At 41.9% G+C, this 19,859-nt stretch overlaps 1 protein-coding gene across 2 annotated transcripts in view; it reads left to right on the top strand.

The window, feature by feature from the left end:
* The window catches only part of TNNI3K (TNNI3 interacting kinase), a 2,668,544-nt gene that overhangs the window by 871,428 nt on the left and 1,777,257 nt on the right, over positions 1–19,859 (top strand). For both annotated transcript variants that reach the window (XM_078668672.1, XM_078668665.1), the window contains 2 exons: positions 1,385–1,479; positions 1,842–1,991. In XM_078668672.1, coding sequence (XP_078524798.1) covers positions 1,385–1,479; positions 1,842–1,991 — 245 coding nt within the window. The remainder of the gene's footprint in view (positions 1–1,384; positions 1,480–1,841; positions 1,992–19,859) is intronic.

Genomic DNA, 19,859 nt, shown 5'->3' with positions numbered 1-19,859 from the left:
AACTTGATACATAATAAATTGCGGACAGCTATATAAGGTTAGTGAGTTTATTACAAAGCCAAGAATAACTGGACATAGAGACACCTCAACACGAGGGCATAGAAAAACAAAGGAATTAGCATGAAAACAAATCTACGCATCCAATTTAAACAGTGCAGCATGAACAAGGCTATTAATTCAAGAAGTAGGATACAGAGAATCAAGAAGCATGAGTCTAAATTTCCCTGCATCAAGGATTGATGAGTAAAACACATTAAATCGGTCCCTACTATAGCGCTAAGCTGACATCGCTACTTCAGCATTTCCAATGGAAAAGAAAGGTGTCAGCCCATGAAGTCTTTCTAAGAAGTCTCTCCACCAGCAATGAGTCAAGTAACATAAAGCCACTATCAAAAAAGAAGGAGCTCGTTCAGAGATGCTCTCTCTCCCAAGGCAAGAAAACAGTGGGCACTTCCCCTAATTTCAACAATCAATTATACCTAGGTAGAATTCCCATAATTCACAGCATGCGCACAGTTCACAATGGGCACAGTCATGCGGGTACTTTTCCACAATGTTCTTCATGTACATCTCTCGTATCAATTCGTCCTTGGTTTCCATGCCTTCTCCCGTGTGAATCTGTTTCCGTCTTTGTCACCTCCAAACCATGAAATTGTAACTTCTTCTTTCCTTGCCTAGCTACTAAAACAAAGACATTACTTTTCCCTAATGAATGCTTTTCCACCTGCACGTTTGTGAGAAAGAGCAGATTCTACAGTGCACATGATCTATTAATTCTAAAGTGAGAGTTGTCAGGAACTTGCATTTCAGGCCTACAATTTCAGCTAGCATAAGAACATGTCACTTTAAGCATTACAGATTTGCATAACTCTATGGCGTTTTAAGTAGCACTTCTACCACATTATAAAATATCATTGTTAAAGACATTCAGAATATAAGTGGAGTTAATTTCACAACATGAGTACATGTTAACGTTTTCGGCTAGTTACATTCATTACCTATGTTAATTCTCATTGCTACTTGTCAGTACCTAAAACATGTCATGTAATTGTGTTAATACATTTCACAATTCTAACACCCTATGTTAATATAATTGCAAGACCATATGCAGATGTGTTTTACATGTGTTTAAGATGCACCCTACAAATGAAATGAGATTTCAGCTCTATCAATACGAATAATAGAAACAATAGTATTAATTAATTGTTAGTAATTTTAGTTGTTTCTTTATATAGTTTTTATAGTTTCAAAATTAGACTTTCGATTCTCATTATTACTTTCACTTACAGTACATTGATAATTAGTGTATGTTTGGATAATGTGGGTTAACCTATCCTGCAGATGTATAATTTGCACTTTTATTTATATTTTTTGCTTTTAATAGTGCCTGCACCTATGGAAAGAACATGGAACTTGTCAAATTTCTTCTTGACCAGAATGCTTTAAGCATTAATCATCAGGGAAGAGATGGGCACACAGGTAAGGTCAGATAGCACAAATTAAAAACATGTTTTTGACAGTGGGAAGCCTCTCATATATTTCCAGCTTCCAAATAATGTTCCATCTATTTGAGAAATAGCCTGTAAACATTCTGCCACATATTTTTTATTCATCTTGTTTAGTATTTTTGCAACTAGCTGCCATTTCGATCGGCAAAATACGTGTTAACTTGTAGGAATGGCCATTAAAAGAATGCAGCAGTATCCATGCTTCAGCACCGCAATTTGTTGTATAATGGAGTTTCTCACAAAAATCAATTCCAGTTTTATGACTGGTGTTTCTTTGTCCGGCTGTTGTAAAACAAGTCTACCGCAGTGATTGCTTTTCATTACATCTTTCAGGGTTACACAGCGCCTGCTATCATGGACACATTCGTCTCGTTCAGTTTTTACTGGACAGCGGCGCAGACATGAATCTAGTGGCATGCGACCCCAGCAAGTCTAGCGGCGAGAAGGATGAACAGACCTGTCTAATGTGGGCCTATGAGAAAGGTATTTGAATTCTTTCATTGGTTAAATCTTTGCAATAAGAAATATTTTTTTTTACTGCTTTGCTACTCTCAAATCATAATGACTTTGGGTATTTCTGTGGCGTTAAATCTTGTTACTTGAAACCTAAAAAACATTACATTTGTGCGGACACCACTTAAAGTCCATTGTAACAGCAAGAAGCAAATAGCAACGGGCATCCCATACGACTTTTGAAAGCCAGGGATTCGAAGTGTCCATAATGCTCAGTTGTAATCATTTTTTGCGCTGTGCTGTACATAAATTATCAGAATACTTGGTCTGGCAAGTAGTGTCGCGCTTGTGACGTAACAGGGGTGTCGTGGGTTTGTTGATCAAGCCCTGAAAATAGGGGTATTATGTTGGTGCCTCCAGAGAAGTGCTTGCTGATGGTTTGTTCTGCACCACGTGGCACGCTGTTAACAAATATGACCCCAGGAGGGTATGAGGTCAGAGGAAAGATCGGGGCCAGGGCAGGGAATACTATTCCAGAATGCCAACGTAATTTATGCTCCAACGCTAGGTTCCCCTCTGCCAGTACCTTAAGTAAAGACAGTGGTGTCTCTCCCGCAAGTACCGTGACACGATGATGCAACATTGGCGACGAGCTGGTGTATTCTTGCATTCTCCGGGACCGTGTAGCGTCTGCGTACAATAAGTACACGGTACTCATGCCAAATGCCCGGTGCGGGTCAGAGCAAGCCTGCGTGTCTATCACCGCTGTCGGCGGCCGCCAGATTCAACATACAGGGTGGGCGGAGACTCCGGATCCAGGCTGGACATCCCAGCTGAAAGGAGTTCCCCACTATGGTGAGTGCCGTGCATGAGGTTGTGGAGACTGCATGGAGCAGCGTCCTTTGCTGGCCTCCCAGAGTGAATGCGACTGTTCTGCTCTGGTGGGTGGCTGAATTCAGTGTGGCAGCACTGAAGCAGTACAAACAAACTCAAAAACAGATGTGGCATATGTGTATCACACATGCCCTGGATGAAGAATTGTGCAGCCAAAGTGTTCTGGACTGAGGAGCATATTTACAAGCACCTATCGCCACCACAACGTCACTTTTCTCAACATTACGGTGGCGATAGGGGATTTGCCTTATTCACAAGGTGGCGTTAGGCCACATGATGTGGCTTAACGCCACCTTGTGAATAAGTCACCTTTTCACGCTATACTGAGAGCGAAAGGGGTGGGCAATGAGTGTTGTGTGCAGCGTTCTGGCGTAACAACCTTTGATATTGAGGCTCCCCCAAATTTACAAGGGTGGCTTAACTATGGGGCAGTGCCAAAATTAAGACATGGAAAAACCTGGTCTTACCCTGGCGCCATGAGGAGCAATGTTTAATTTCTCCTAATTTGTGCTGTGTCCATGTGTGCTGTGTTGTGCAGCACACATAGAAACTGCAAAATTACATTTTGTTTTGACAGGGTTTTATGTAGTGATAGAGTGCGGGTTCACATGCTCAGGATTTTACCATACTCACCTGGGCCCATAAAAACATACACACTTTGAACAGGTAAACCTACGCTAAACCAGTGATTTAACTAACCTTTTTAGGACCTACACCTTGACTTACCAATCCTTGTCACTGGTACCTAGAGTCCTAAGGGATCAAGGGAGTTAGCAAGAAAATAGGTAGTAAATAAACATTTGCACTCATAAATAACCACAGTCTCTGGAAAGATTTAAACACGTTATCTAAATATTTTCTTAAATGTTAGAGCCCATACTAAATTAATCAGAGCTTGATCAATTAGAAAGAATATAATCAAAGTAAGATGATGTGAAAATATCATTAAAATTTCTTCACGCGTTGAAACATAAGAAGGGTAAGGAGAGGGAAACAGCACAATGACATACCCATGCAGCTTTATATTTACCTAGAATGGTGTGAAGACCAACCCTGGCCGCGGGCTGGGATAAAAGACAGGACCCCTGATAGTGCAGGTGCCAACAGGGTAGAACAGCTGCAGACCAGAATCAGGATAAGTACGGACCAAGTTGGATCAGGACAGGACCACTGCAGGTCAGGACCGGCACCCACAGGTAAAGTGCTACGCCAGCGTCACACCCCTCTCTGCAGCTAACAGTCGGACCCCGATTGGGTTAACAAATTTTCTCCCTCAGGAACCCCGATTGGGTTACCGATCTCCTTCCCAGAACCCCGATTGGGTTATCGAATCTTCTGACAGAGTGCTCCGCCAGCTCCTCTGGTCCTGAATCTTCTGACAGAGTGCTCCGCCAGCACCTCTGCTTTTGATCGCCTATTGAGTGCGTTGGATCAGTGACAGGTCAGCTATTCGGACAAGTCGGACAATCTAACTAGCTAAGCCTACCTTAGTTATACCATTTTCCAGGGCAGTGTACCACCCCCCAATGTTGCAAATGTGTGAATTTCCTCAATTTGATTGGTCAAAAGACGAGGAGAGATCATCACACTATACCAGTTATGAGGTCATTTCGTTAAAGTATTCAAATTGATGTTCCCTCCCTTGATTTTATTTTCCCATGCACTTTTATTCCACCCAACAATGGTTGCTTCAATAACAAATACAATGTAAACGAATATTGGTAAATTGTCTTCCTCAGAGGGTAAAAGTTCATTTTCCCAGGCGCATCTTCCTGTCAGTCTGTCACTGGCACTCATTCAATGCCATGGCTTGTGGACTCTTGGAAATGTAGAGCATGCACAGTTGTGGGACCCAAGATGGAGCAACAATGTATTTTGATTGGACAAACACGAGCTAATAACAAAGTCAATGAAAAACAGTTTTAGAACATAGAATAAATGAATGCACTGTATACCCCTTATCTCTACTCTATTCCCATTATTTTAATCTAATTATGGCATTAGTCATTAAGCAGAACGAACAACTTAGTAAAAGCAGCATTTCAAGCTTTAGCACGTTAACACACAGATTAGCCATCTTAGTTCTAGTGTGCTGAAGCAAGAATTTCCCACCAAGCAGAGAGAATACATCATGTCACATGGAAAAAAAATAGAAAAAAACGGCGTTGCGGCGGCTATTTTAATGCATTCGAGTTACGGTTAGTAAAAGCACATAGAAAAGCTTCCCCAGATACTAGAAATGTCATGTTTTGCATTGTTAATAAGACGTAACATGTTTATTATAGTCATACAGTTTATTTCGAGAGGGCTGAGTCCAAGCAAGGCACTTTACGTGCCAAACCTTGCTCCATCAATCCCCTCTTTGATGATATTTTATATCATCACAAACTACAGAAACAGATCCCAATTTTTCAACATTTACTCATTTATATTTCTTCAAACACTCTTTTAGGTGTTTCCCCATTATTCATGTGGAAGTTTTTCATTTTCTTGTACAAATTCCCATTTAATTCTTCAAGCTCAATTTCACTGAAGTTTCTTTTCTTCATCTTTCTGATTTACTTTATATGTCTTCTTATGTTTGCGACATTTGCAACAAATGATTATCCCTAAAATCAGTAGTGCTACTCCCACCATTGGCATCAGTATTTTTCTTACAAAACTCTCCAGTGGTTTCAATTCTTCTCTCAAATTGGTAATATTTTTTGCGTATTTTTAAATTTCTACGCTTTCGTCTGGAATGTAAGTTCAACAATGTTGCATATTCATCATTCTACAGACTCCGCCCTCTTTTGCCAATAATATGTCAAGAGCAAGTCGATTTTCTAAGACCATTGATCTTACCGCAACTAATTCGGGATTGATCATCAAAAATCCAGTAGCAGTGTCAGTCGATAAGCGATCCACCACTGTTGACAATTTGCAGATTCTTTGTGTGTTCAGAACTACTCCCATTGAAGGTATTATTGCACTAAATATGTCACCTACAACTTCAGCAAATTATGCTCTTTTACTACGGGTTAGTCCATTAGTTTCTTCATTGCTTCCAGTGATTTTCACTACGTGGTACACTTTTGGGAATACTATTCCAAAATAGCAACTCCCGTACCAATGATCAGGCAATTTAAAATATGCTTTGTTGCCACAAATGTAATACATTCCAGGATAAACTGGTTCAGCTGCATCTTTGAAACCCCAACCCCCAATAACTTTGAAATTATGTTCACATTCACTGAAACCAATGAATATATTGTTATAATAATCTGTTTTCTCTCCCTTTCGTTTCGAAATCCAGCAACATAGCAGCTTTAGTCTTGCCATTTGAGGTAAACTCTTTATTATCAGCCCATTTAGGAATCTTTCGTTTATGATCAGTGGCTTTTCTATGGAAATCCTGTCTCCTTTTCTCGACTAAGAGCTATCTGTCAAACCCGAGCCGCCTATTACGCAGCTGAGTTTTCCAACAGCCCCAACCCCTTCAAATTAATCTTTAAGGTACTCAAAGACCTGATGGGGAAGCGGGCCACCTCGCTAGAAATCTGCACGGACTCGCACTGCGAAAGTTTGGCATCTTTTTTCGTGGAGAAGGTGCAGGCAATCTACCGAGGATTTATACCATCTGCTCCCGGAGATGCTCCTAGTGTTGTGAAGGTCTCGGTTTTTGAAACTCTGTCCTCCTTACCAGCCATGTCTAAAGAGGTATTTGACACTCTGAGCCTCAAAATTAAATCTGGTTCTCCCTTAGACCCGCTGAAGCCGGAGTTTTTTACTCTTCTCCCGCCCCTCTGTCGTGAGCCCATTTTGGATCTGATCAACCTCTCCCTCAGTGAGGGCATGGTTCCTTCCTCCTGGAAGCAAGCGGTGGTCAGCCCTATTCTGAAAAAATCCAATCTAGACCCCTTGCTTCCGGAGAACTATCGGCCTATCTCCCTCCTGCCTTGGACTGCCAAAGTCACTGAGGCACACGTAAATTCCATTCTGTCTGCCCATCTCTCTCGTAATAATATTCTTGACGAGAGTCAAAATGGGTTTCGCTCACAACACAGCACTGAAACTGCGCTGCTCTTTATGTCCGAGCATTTGCGGTCAGTGCTGGATGCGGGGCAGACTGCGGCGCTCCTATTGTTAGACCTGAGCGCCGCGTTTGACACGGTGTCTCATGACATTTTGATGCGGCGCCTGGAGGAAGTAGGTATTGTGGGGAAGGCTCTTCAGTGGTTCCACTCTTTCCTCTCGGACCGGTTTTTCAAAGTAGCCATTCCACCTGGCCAGTCCTCTTTCCACTCTCTGGGTCTGGGAGTCCCTCAGGGCTCTGCTTTAAGCCCCACACTTTTCAACCTGTATGTGAAACCGCTGGCTGCTGTCGTCAGGCAATGTGGCCTTACCATGACATCGTATGCCGACGACACGCAGCTGGCGGTGACACTTAGTGGGGACCCTGAGGTGAATGCTCCCAGATTCCGTGTAGGACTTATAGCTGTGGCCAATTGGATGCGTAGCAACTGCCTACAGCTTAATACTAAGAAAACCGAGGTCCTGATTTTAGGGAAGCAGGCGGAACTTTGGGGAGACCAGTGGTGGCCTCCCGAATTGGGAGTGTCCCCCATTCCAGCGTCCGAAGTTAAAAATCTGGGGGTCTGGCTGGACTCTAACCTCTCTTTCACCAGTCATACAAAGAAGACAGCAGCTACCTGCTTTGGTATTCTGCGAGGATTGAGACCTATCCTCAAGTTCTTCGACCCTCCCACGCGGCAACTGCTGGTTCAGGCCTCTATCCTTTCTCGGCTGGACTACGGGAGTGCTCTGCTACTGGGAGTTAATCAGGCTGAGGCTACCAGGCTTCAGAGGGTGCAGAATGCTGCGGCACGGGCCATTGTGGGCCTTCCGAGACGATGTTCTGTCTCCGCTGTTCTGATGTCCCTTCATTGGCTTCCGGTCAGACAGAGAGTCAAATTTAAGGCTCTCTGTCTGACATTTAAAATCTTGAAGCTTTCCTCCCCTCCTGCCCTCGCGAGCCTTATTTCTCCATATGTTCCCACGCGGTCCCTCAGGTCTGAATCTCACCATCTGGCGATTAAGCCTAGGTTCAGACTGAGTAGGATGGGGGGACGATCTTTCCGTGTTCTGGCGGCTGATTTGTGGAATTCCCTTCCTGTACACATCCGTGCCCTAAATAGCCTAACTCTTTTCAGGCGCACCATTAAAACCCACCTGTTCGCTTCGGTTATTTGATTCTTTCCCTTTTCAGCTCTGACCTGTTATGTTACTGTACCTGATCAGGCGCCAGGACGCCCCTTCGCTGGGGCAGCTGTGCGCTGAATAAAAGTTATTAACATAACATAACAAATCTAAAAACATTGTTTCTTTCTCTTGAAATATGCATGTTAGATTTTCTTTGTGAGCTGTGGCTATATCTATTGATCCTACTGTTGGAAAATAATCTCCCATAAAGTATGTAGAGTCTCTAGTACTAGAAATACAATTTAAATTTCTACTTAAAGGAACTTCAGAAAAGATTACATCAAAATTGGAATAATAATATTGTAATTTTCCAGTTCTATAAAATAGACTAGCTAAAATGCTACATGAAATACCATAGGTCAGTGGTAAATGATGGTAAGTGACCCCTTCAGCTACTGACCTGGCAACTTCATGCACACGTAACAATCACTAATTTCCATAGCTTCTACATAATGTACTAACAGATTAGAAAATACATTTAAATGAGTTCTATTTCTAGCTCTTCTATAATGTAAATCTCCCTCATCTGGTGCTTCTAAATCTACTCCAGGTTGCTTAAGACTGGCTTCTTCCTCATGTTTTATGTGTATCTATTGTCTTAGGTAAATCTACTTGCTCAGGTATATTAGTATTATTCTGCATTTCTTTGCTCATTAAGTAAGGTATAGCTAATGTCAACCCAAACCATACTATAACTACTATTACTATACTACATGTGCATATTCCACAACATGTCTTTAAACAATTTCTTTTCGGTCTTCCGTTAACATTATAATCAGTCATTTCTGACTAAGGAGATTTTATCCCCTCTTTGTAACTTTTCCACAGACTTTAACCTATGTTTCTTTTCTCAAGTTGGTCTCACTTCTTCATCAGTCTGATCAACAATCAGTTGTCATCACTCAATTCAAAATGTTCGAAATCTTCAAGTATGACATAGGTCTACTCAGGTCCTTTATACTTGTTATTCAGTCTTTTCAACCGTGGACTTCTCCTTCTGGGTTGCTCTGTGGACTGTCCAGCTTGGCTTGAAATTTCATTTACTTGCTCTGGTTCTTCATTTATTGTTTTAAGGTGAAATTTCAGTCTTTTGACAAAACCAGGCTACTTATCTCTTTTTCTGAGTCTTTTAGCTGGCACTGTGCTTTGACTTTCTTCAAATGTTCTTTTATTTTCGTTCAGTTGTAGCACTACTTGTTCTCTGTCAACTTCTGAATTCCTCTCTATCTGACTTGCTCCAGGTCTTATTTTTGTTTCTTCTGCCTAGATACTAATCTGACCTTGTTCAGGAGTTTGCTGTAATTGACTTTGACTTTGTTCGCCTTCTTCTTCCTGAACACGCCTTTCTACCTCTATCTGGTCCTGCTCAGGTCTTTGGATTTCTTGATTGTCTTCTGCCTGAGCTTTCGTCCTAATACCTATCTTTCCCTCCTCAGACTCTGGAGTACTGGCTGGAGTCTCAAATATCTGAGTACATCGATCTTTCCTTATCTGATCCTCCTCAAAATCACTTTTAACTTGGATTTCTATGATATGAGTACCTTCTTCTATTCCTGTCTCACCTCACTATCACTCTGTCTATCTAGATAGGTTGGACTTCTGGTTCTCACAAAGTCTGCAGGTATGTCGACTACTGGAATCCATTCATCCTGACTGGTGCTCGGTTGTTCCTCATCAACTACTTCAAGATCAACTTCTTGAGACCCTTCCGCTGCACAACCTTCAGCTCCTACTAAAGGCCTTTGGACAATGTAAGAGGGGGAGTGACGCTGACAATTTGCTGACAACTTGAGGTTGGGTGGGGGTGGGTTCTGGGTATTTGGGTTCTTGTATGATTATTCTAGCTGGGAAAAAAAGGTGGCGTAGTGGAACATGTCTACTGTACTGTTGTGAGAAAATTGTAACAATTGTTTACAGATATCAGATGTGTCTATATTGCTGGATGTAAGTTCCTTAAATGCCAATAACCCCCCCCCCCCAAAAAAAACCCTTCAGCTCCTATGTCATCAGGTTCAGTCACCCTTTTTGTGTGACCCGCATGGATCCCGTTTGGAATTCTCCTGCACTTTACATCTGTGGTAGTAACCAATATCACTTGATGTGGCTCTCCCCACCTTGGTGCTGGGCAAGATTCTCGAGTATGTTCTTTTATCACTACGCAGTCACCTGGATACAGGTCATGTGCTGGAGTTAATTGTCTGGCGACAGCGTCTTTCCCAACCTGGTGAGAGATAGAATGCACTTAGTCAGCCAGTTCTTTGCAGTACTCAAGCACTAAATCATCAGATATATTTATCAGCTTGTGTCCTGGTACCCATGTGTTTTTAAACTGTCTTCTTTAGTTAAATTCACATACCGCATTGACAGCGTGCCTTTTCCTCCTGCTCACAGACGATTAGGTTCTGTGGCCGGAGAAGCGTGATCAGCCCCCTCAGGTCTGCAGGACATAAACTACAAGTCCCAGCCCACTTACGGTAGCGAAGCGACTACAAAGGAAGATGGCTACCACTTCGAGCAGCGAGCGCGCCATAGCCGCGCCGGAGTCGAGCCAGAGTCCAGCCCGTCTGCGCTCGTCCGCGCCGAGGACGAGCCAAGGGCCACCCATTATACTCAGGTGACTCCCCTATCTAGAAATGCCATCTTAGCATTAAAAAACCCCCATTCTCATTGCCACAATACCCTCAATGTAGACAAGTGGGCAGGCCCCATTTGCTGTTCTGTCTGCAGACATATACTAAAACCCGACCACCTTATTGTCAATAAATCGACTCCCAACTATCTGAAGGGTGGTCTGATAAATGCTCGCTCAATGTGTAAAAATGCTCTTCACATATTTGACTTAGTTAATGAAAATGAGTTAGACTGTTTATTTATCACAGAAACTTGGCTCTGGGATTGGTTCAACCCTGACACAGTCCGTGCCGTCCCCCCTGGATATTCTATTTGTAGACAAGATCGCGTTGAACAGCGTGGTGGTGGCCTGGCCATCATTTATAGAGATACCTATAAATGTTCAATTAGAGAGCTTCCTGATATTGAAGAAGCTGGGAGTTTATAATTTTGCATTCAAGTCCATGACACTTTTACCTTCTCTGGAGCATTGCTTTATCACCCTCCCCGCAATCCCACGCAGTTTCTTGCAAGTGTGGGTGAAGTGTTGAGCGACTTGACCCTTAGATACTCCAACTTTACTATTGTTGGCGATATAAACCTCCACTTAGACAACCCTAACGACAGTCACGCCTCTAACTTTAAAGAAATTTTACAGATCCTGGGATTAACTCTCCGGACTCTCCAAGCCACTCATAAAGCTGGACACTCCCTTGATTGTATCAGTTCCAATTTGGATAAAATGACGGTTAATGATCCCATACCTCAGACCTGGACTGATCATTTCTTCATTGAATTCAACATTGAACTCACAGGGAGTCAGCTGAAGTCTAAAGAGGTAGCTAAAAAGGGTAACACTTTACCCAATTGGGGAAAAATCATGAAACACCCCGATCTTACAAGCTGGGTCGAGAAAAGTAAACCTACTCTTTCGGGGAAAACTACCATAGACTATCAAAAATTCGAGAGATGGATGACCGACATTGGAAATAAAATTAGAAACCCTGAAAGAACTAAAGATTCCATACGAAAAAGGAAAATTTCTGCTCCCTGTTTTTTAGACACCCTAAAAGAACAACTGGTGGAAATTAAACTTTTAGAGCGCAAATGGCGACGAAACTATGACAATGACGCTAAGGTGACATATAAGAAAGCTAGGAGATCATTTCACTCTTCTATCAAAACTGCAAAGACTAATTATTTCACTTCCCGTATTGAAGCAGCAAATAACAAACAAAAAGAAATTTTTAAAATCGTCAACAGCTTCACGAAGCCTAAAACTGCAACCCAAGAGATTCCGCCGTCTCAGATCTTATGTAATGACATAGCCTCTTACTTCACCCAAAAAATAGAAACGCTTACTAAAGATTTCCCCCAATTTGTAACGGCAGAACCTGCGAGTGAAACTGTTTTCAAGACCCACAAACACATATGGGAAAATTTCAGTCATATTAGCCTTGACGACTCTTTACTGGGAATTTCTACCCTAAAATCAGGATCCCCTTTAGATCCCTGCCCCCCTACACTCCTTAAATCCATAATACAGGAGGTCAACCCTTATATCAATGCCATTATCAACTCGTCCCTCCAATCGGGAGAGATTCCTCCTCAGTGGAAGGTAGCGATAGTGAAACCATTACAAAAAAAGGCGTTACAAGACCCCACTATCCTCTCAAACTTACATCCGTTTTCTCTTCTTCCTGCCATTTGCAAGATTACAGAATCTTTTGTCAATAAACAACTTATGGCATTTCTGGAAGAAAATTACATTTTACATCCTTGTCGAGCAGGTTTCAGGACCCACCATTCCACTGAATCTGCACTCCTGTCATCCACCGAAACCATCCGTGCTGCATTGGATCAGGGCAAACATGCTGTCCTGATCCTATTAGATCTCTCTGCAGCTTTCGACACGGTATCCCATGCTATCCTTTTACAGCGCCTTACCAATGCAGGTATAGCAGGAACCGTGTTTGAGTGGTTTAAAAACTATCTAGCACATAGGCGCCAGATTGTAAGGCTGGGCGACTTTTCTTCAGAAGAAAAAACTATCAAAACAGGGGTCCCGCAGGGCTCCAGTTTAAGCCCTACCCTGTTCAACCTTTATATGGTTCCCCTATGCAATCTAATTTCCTCCTATAACATCAGTACTGTCGCTTACACTGACGACACTCAGCTTGTTCTGACCCTTGACAAAAATCAATCTAACGCAGAACAAATATTGAAAGAATGTCTGTCAGCAACCTTCAAATGGATGTCACTCAACCATCTGAAGTGTAATTCGTCAAAAACTGAAATCATTCCTTTTGGACCCAATAACTCCTTCTCGCCACAAGATTGGTGGCCTGAAAAGGCAGAAGCCCCCCCGAATACCATCAATGCTGCTCGAAACCTAGGCGTAAAGATTGATAACACTCTGACTTTTAATCAACAAGCCAAGGAAGTAGCAGGGGTTTGCTTCGGCATCATTAGAAGCCTTAGAAATGTTTTCGATCTTCTTCCTCTGAGGGCCAGACGTACGGTAGCTGCTGCTCTTATAACATCTAGGCTGGACTATTGTAACAGCCTTTATGTAGGGCTTAATAAATCAGCCCTGCAAAAACTTCAAATGGTCCAGCACGCAGCTGCCAGACTGGTCCTCAGACTGCCCAGGAAGTCTTCGGCTTCTACAGCTCTTGATGCATTACACTGGCTACCAATACATAAGCGCATACTTTTTAAAGTTCTTACCATTACCTACAGAGCCTTTTACCATCACGGCCCTCTGTATTTGCGCAAATATTTCAAACAATACCATCCGTCAAGATCACTCAGGTCCTCCACAGCTAATCTACTTCATGTCTCCAGATTCAAAATGTCAACCAGAGGAGGTAAATCCATTGCAGTCATTGGCGCAAGAGCATGGAACACACTTCCTTTACTCTTGAGTCAATCTACTACTGAACTAAAATTCAGAAAACTTTTAAAAACATGGATCTATTCCTTGCCAAACTCCGAATGCATGGGAATATTATGATGTGTCTTATTGACAGGTAGTCTTTTCTTCATCTACTACCTGCTGTCTTTCAGGAATCCAAGCGCCAAGATACTCCCTGGAGTGGTAGCGCGCTATATAAGTTCCATCTCACATCACATCACATCACATGTCTGCCTCATTGCTCTTCCCATGAGTATTTCATGGGGACTCAAGCCTGTGTTTCTGTCTGGAATGCTTCTGAGTTCCATCAGAACTAGAGTTAAAGCATCAGGCCACTCCAACAGGGTAGATTCATACATCTTTCCCAATCGTGAATTGATTGTGCCATGCAGTTGTTCTACCACTCCAGAAGCCTCTGGACGGTATGCACAGTGCAGCTTTTGCTCAATTTGGAATGCTTCACAGATCAGACGTATTATTTCATTATTAAAATGAGACCCTCTGTCTGATTCAATCGTTACTGGAAAACCTAAACGTGGTATGAGTTTCCACAGTAGTAACTTAGCTACAGTGATGCTATCATTTCTGCATGTAGGGTAGGCTTCCACCCATTTTGAAAACGGGCAGACAATGACTAGGACGTACTTCAGTCCTCGGCAAGGGGGTAATTGGATGAAATCAATCTGGAGTCTTATGAAGGGACCTTCTGCCTTTCCAATCTTTCCTGGCAGCACTAAAATTCTTATATCAGGATTCATTCTTTGGCATGTTATACATCTCTGGCAAAGACTCTCCGCTACATTCCTGAATCTCGCATGGATCCAACTCTGTCTGAACTGTCTATTCATCGCATCTCTACCTATGTGTAGCCTTCCATGATACATCCTAGCCATAGGAGCAAGCATGCAATCTGGTAACACAGATTTCCCATCAAGGTAAACAAAAACACCATCCTCAGCCCTTCTCTGACATCCTATTTTCTCCTAATCTTCATTTTCCTTCATTTCTGCCTCATTTTGCAAATCTCTCACTTTTTCCCATGTTTTCACTCTTTCAAGCAGCAAGTTGGCAGCTGTTTCCACGTGCATCAATTTTCTTATTTATTGCCATCTTATGTTAGGCCATTTCTGGGCTAGTTGGTCAGCATATCGGTTACCCGCTGTCACTTTGTCTTTTCCAGATTGGTGAGCAGCCCACTTGACCACAGCCACTTCTTTTGGTAATTAAATTGATTCCAGTAAGTCTTTTACATAATGTTCATTTTTAATAGGAGTACCCGAAGAAGTCAGAAACTCCCTTTGCATCCATAGTTGGCCAAAGTCGTGCACAACCCAGTAACCATACTGACTGTTAGTGTATATGATTACTTTCAAATGTTCCCAAATTTGCAGGCTCTTGTCAATGCAACTAATTTGGCTACTTGTGCAGACTTGACTCCAGGTAAATAGGATGCTTCCACTGGACCCCACAAAGTACACACAGCATAAGCAGCACTTAGTCCTCCTTCCTCATGTCTCATGCATGAGCCATCTACAAACAGCTCACATTCAAATGTCAACAATGGCTCTTCTTTTATGTCTGGTTGGGGCTTTGTACTGTATTCTGTGAGGTTGATGCAATCATGCTCGACTTCCCCTTTTACTTCTGCGAAGTGTGATTCAGGTAACAGTGTAGCTGGATTCAAGACAGTGCATCTGGCAATGGTCACATTCCCTGCACCTAGAAGAATTCGCTCATACTTAGTCAGCTGACTAGGAGTCAAATACTGAGTACATGTTCTGGTTAACAGAATCATTACTGAGTGTGGAACATACACGGTTACAGGGTGTCCCATAATGATGGATTCACTTTGCTTAAGAGTCATGCAGGTTGCAGCTACTGCTTTCAGACATCCTGGCAATGCAGATGATACTGGATCTAGTGTGGATGAAAAATATGCCACAGGACGCCTCATTAGACCATGAGTCTGGGTCAGAACAGACAATGCATAATTGTCGAGTGCATCACAGAATAATGCAAATTCTTTTGAATAATCAGGCATCCCTAAAGCTGGAGCTGGGCAGAGACAGTCTTGCAGTTTCAAGAAGGCAGTCATGCTTTCGTCATCCCACTCTACTGGGTCTTTTGCTCTTTTCGTTGTCATCTGTATCAGAGGTTTAGCTAGGACTCCAAATCCCACAATCCACTGCCTGCAGTAACCTACAACTCCAAGAAACATTTTGATTTCTACCTGTGTCTGAGGTAGAATCATGTTTCTAATTATTTTGATCCTTTCAGAGGTAACTCATCTAACGCCTCTTTCTATCTGGTGCCCCAGATACTTTACCGATGTGGTGCAGAATTGCAATTACTCAGGTGGCACTTTATGCCCTCCTTCTGCCAAATGATTCAGCAATGCAATGGTATCAACAACACAGTCATTTCGAGTTTTAGATGCCACCAACAGGTCGTCTATATATTGCACCAGGACAGACTGTCCGGGTAATACCAGAGATTCAGGACATTTTCTTAATATCTTATTGAAAATCGATGGACTATCTGTGTACCCCTGAGGGACACGGTTCCAAACCTAGACATGGTCGTCGAATTTGAACGAGAAAAGATATTTGCTATCTGGATGTAATGGTATGGAGAAAAATGCATGGCACAGATCTATTACCGTGAACCATCCGGCTCCCCACGGTATCTTATACAGAATCACTGCAGGATTTGGCACAACTGGACAACATGGGACGACAATTTTATTAATTTTGCGAAAGTCTTGTACGACCCTATATTTCCAGCTCGGTTTCTTAATGCAAATTATCAGTGAATTACATGGACTGCTCATTATTATTTTTTGGAAAATGCCTTGTTCAACCAAACACTTTATTTCAGCTGCTTCACCTGCTTTTATTTCTGGGCTCATTTTGTATTGTTGAATGTTTGGGTACACTGTACCTTCTTTCACTGTCACTTTTACCGGGTCAACATTTGCCATTAATCCTACATCTTTCCCAGTGAAATCCCACACTTCAGGATTCACCGTATGTTGTAATTCTTTTGGGAGGTCTTCCACTAGCATCTTTTTAATTTCTGTTTCTTGTTTGGCCAACATTGATTTATAAACTCCATCTTCATCCGGGGTTTGAATTTCAACACCACCTGTGGTGCAAAAGATAGTGCAATTCATTTTGCACAGCAAGTCCCTACCTAATAGGTTCACTAGACTAGATTCGCACACCACAAACTTACGCATTTCTTTAAAATTCCTGTAACAGGGGTACTATTTGGTTATTAGAAACACCCACTACTTGGATCGCTTCTCCCGAGAGGGGTAGGTTTGGAACGTCTGCTGTTCTCACAACAGAACGGGTAGCGCCAGTACCCAACAAAAAGATTACATCATTTCCCTCAACTTTTCCCTCAATGTATGGACCTGACTGGTCTACCGGCAAGGATGCGCCAAGTACACACTCCTCGTGCTCCCCTCTCAGGCACCGTCAGTAACTATCTTCCTCAAAAAATGCGTCACTTAAAAAAAATTGTGATGTCACAGCATCTCTCCTTCCAATTCCCTCCCAATTTGTGGTATCCACCTTGTAATTTGCTTGGCTCCCAGAATCTGGCATAAGTGCAAGTGGTAACTGGTTCTGTATTACCTGTTGCTGTGGCTTCCTTGACACCCCATTCTGCGTCTGTGGATTCAAATTATCGTTTTGTACAGGGTTACTCAATACAGCTTTACACTCGTTCCTCCAATGCCCCATTTGTCCGCACCCATGACAAGGAAATTTCTTCTTGGCCTCCTGTCTGTTCAATCTACCTCTCGGATTACTCCCATTTCCATCTCCTTGATTCTGATTATTTTTCAACTGATTTAACTGAAGTTCCTGTTGTTCTGCTAATTTTAATTGTGCCCATATTACCTTTTCTTCTAAATTCTTTCGTTTATTGTCAATTTCATCACCACATTTTTTTGCATACTTAAGTATCTCATCTATCGGCTTGGCCTGCAACAGATTTTATGATCTTTAATCATTTGCAAAATTTCTGGTTTTAATCCTGACACAAATCGACAAATAAAATGGGTCATGTCTTTCGTGTCAATGCTTTCCAAACCACTGTACTGCTTGAATACCTGTAGAAGGCGTTCATAATATGCATGTACTGATTCATCCTTATTTTGGGTAGTTCTGTCTATTCTCGTCCAGTCAGTTTCTTTTATGGGGTACCTTTCCTTTCAAGTACAGTATTACTTGATCATATTTTTTCATAACCTCATCTGATGGGGCTCCTGTCTTGGGGTCTCTTGGATACTCATCATTAGGCCAATCAACCGCTATCTTACATTCTGTCCATAGATCCACACAAACAAAAATGTCAAATAACCCATCTAAATCTTTTAGCAGCACTTTTGAGATCTTTACAAATCTTTCAACCTGCCTGTACCACTCTACAGGTTTTTCTCTGAGCTTCGGAAAATCATTTGTAAATGATAAAATATCCTGTCTCGAGCATGGGACATACAAATAACCTCCTCCAGGCACTTCTCTCATTGGGCTCAACCTTTCCACTTTTTCGGGTTCTTTTAATAAATATTCATTTGCAGTATTTTTCGCTTCGGCCTCCTCCTTTTTCTTTGCCCTTCTAGCTTTCCATTTGTCTGAATCACCCCACTTCTGCAACAATGAGAATAGCTCTTTAATTTGCACTTTACGTCCTGACACATTCATGTTTTCTAAAACTTTGTCAGAAAATTCAGCTTGGTAAGGTTTCTGTAAAACTTTAGATTTTCCAACATCAATTCCCATTTCAGAAGCCAAACTCATTAACTTTTCATGAAATGTTTTATTATTGCGAGTGATACTTCGACGTATAAACAACAATTTGTCCTGATTGAGAGTGTGTAACCTATCTAAACCCACATTTCCAGCTATCATTTCTTCTAATTCAACTCTTAATTTAAAAATATCCAATACCTTTGGCTACGATTTTGGTTTTTCTAATTCTCGGGACCATCTCTCTATTTCTTCTCGGGTTACTACCATAGCACTTCTTGTACCTGAGGATGTTTCCATCCGTACCTCTCTAGAAGTTCCAGGAGTGTTTTTCCTGATGGAATCATCCACTAGTACCCTTATAGGTAAAGCCATCAGGGAAATCACCGACTCACATTCACTTACGTGGCCATCAATTATTAAAGCTTATTTTCTAGATAGCACTACAGGTGTAGTCAGAACAGGAGGTTTGGTACAGGACTGTTTTTCTCCATATAATGGAACAACGGGACCTATGGTTACCAGAATGGTCAAAGCTTCAGGACTCACATTTAACTGTGACATTTTCTGAATTAATTAGCTTCTCTGTTTATTTATGGCTTCTCGTTCCCTTTCCTGTAGCACTTTTTCTAACAAAGTTTCAGGCAGTACTTGTGGAACCAAAGGTGGTTTCAAAAACGGGGAGCTAGGGTTAACTTCAGGGTAAGGTGGCGGACTTTTCATTAAATAATCCTCTAAATAGTCATCATCTGATTCACCACTAATCATTACATTTTTCATTTTCTCTGTGCATTTGCTTCGTGATGCTTCCTCTAAAGTCCTTACAGGATATAATCCTTCTACTAACATAGACTGTCTCCAATGATTCATTTGTTTATCTCTTGTCTCTTTAGGAAATCTGGGATAAAATGTACTCCGATTTCTGTCGCTTCTGGGTCTATCTCACTCGAAAGCCTCAGTCTCCCATTCCTCTAATGCTTTGTACTGAGTTAATCTAGGTCTGGGATCTAATTCATTCATGCGTGTTCTCGAATTGTACAAAACTCTACCATTAAAGGTACCATGTTCTGGAAATGCCAAAACACCATCATCTTTTGTTTACTCTGTCCAATTCTCTAATCACACACAGGTGTGGTAGCTCTTTTCTACCATCATGTATGATGCGGGCATATTTGGTGGAGGAATAATAATCACTTCTCTAGATTTTTAATTATTTTGTCCTTTTTAAAGAAATTCTTAATTCTTTTAAATAGCGACATTTTTCTCTCTCCTCCGTACATGATATAAGGTCTTCCCCTTATGTACTGCTCGTGCGCAAAACCTAAGTACCTCCTATCGGGTTTATTTCCTATAACTGTTGGATCTAAATGCCACATATAATTTGCACCAATAGATTTAATATGCAGCTACACTCAATTGTTTACTAAATGCTTCACCAATACCAGCGCGTTTCTTATTTTCGAGAACCAATCAGTG

The sequence above is a fragment of the Lissotriton helveticus genome, chromosome 1_2 (assembly GCF_964261635.1).
Source record: "Lissotriton helveticus chromosome 1_2, aLisHel1.1, whole genome shotgun sequence".
NCBI lineage: Eukaryota > Metazoa > Chordata > Amphibia > Caudata > Salamandridae > Lissotriton > Lissotriton helveticus.
The sequence above is the reverse complement of the archived record's forward strand: the minus strand, read 5'-3'. Positions and strand labels throughout refer to the sequence as shown.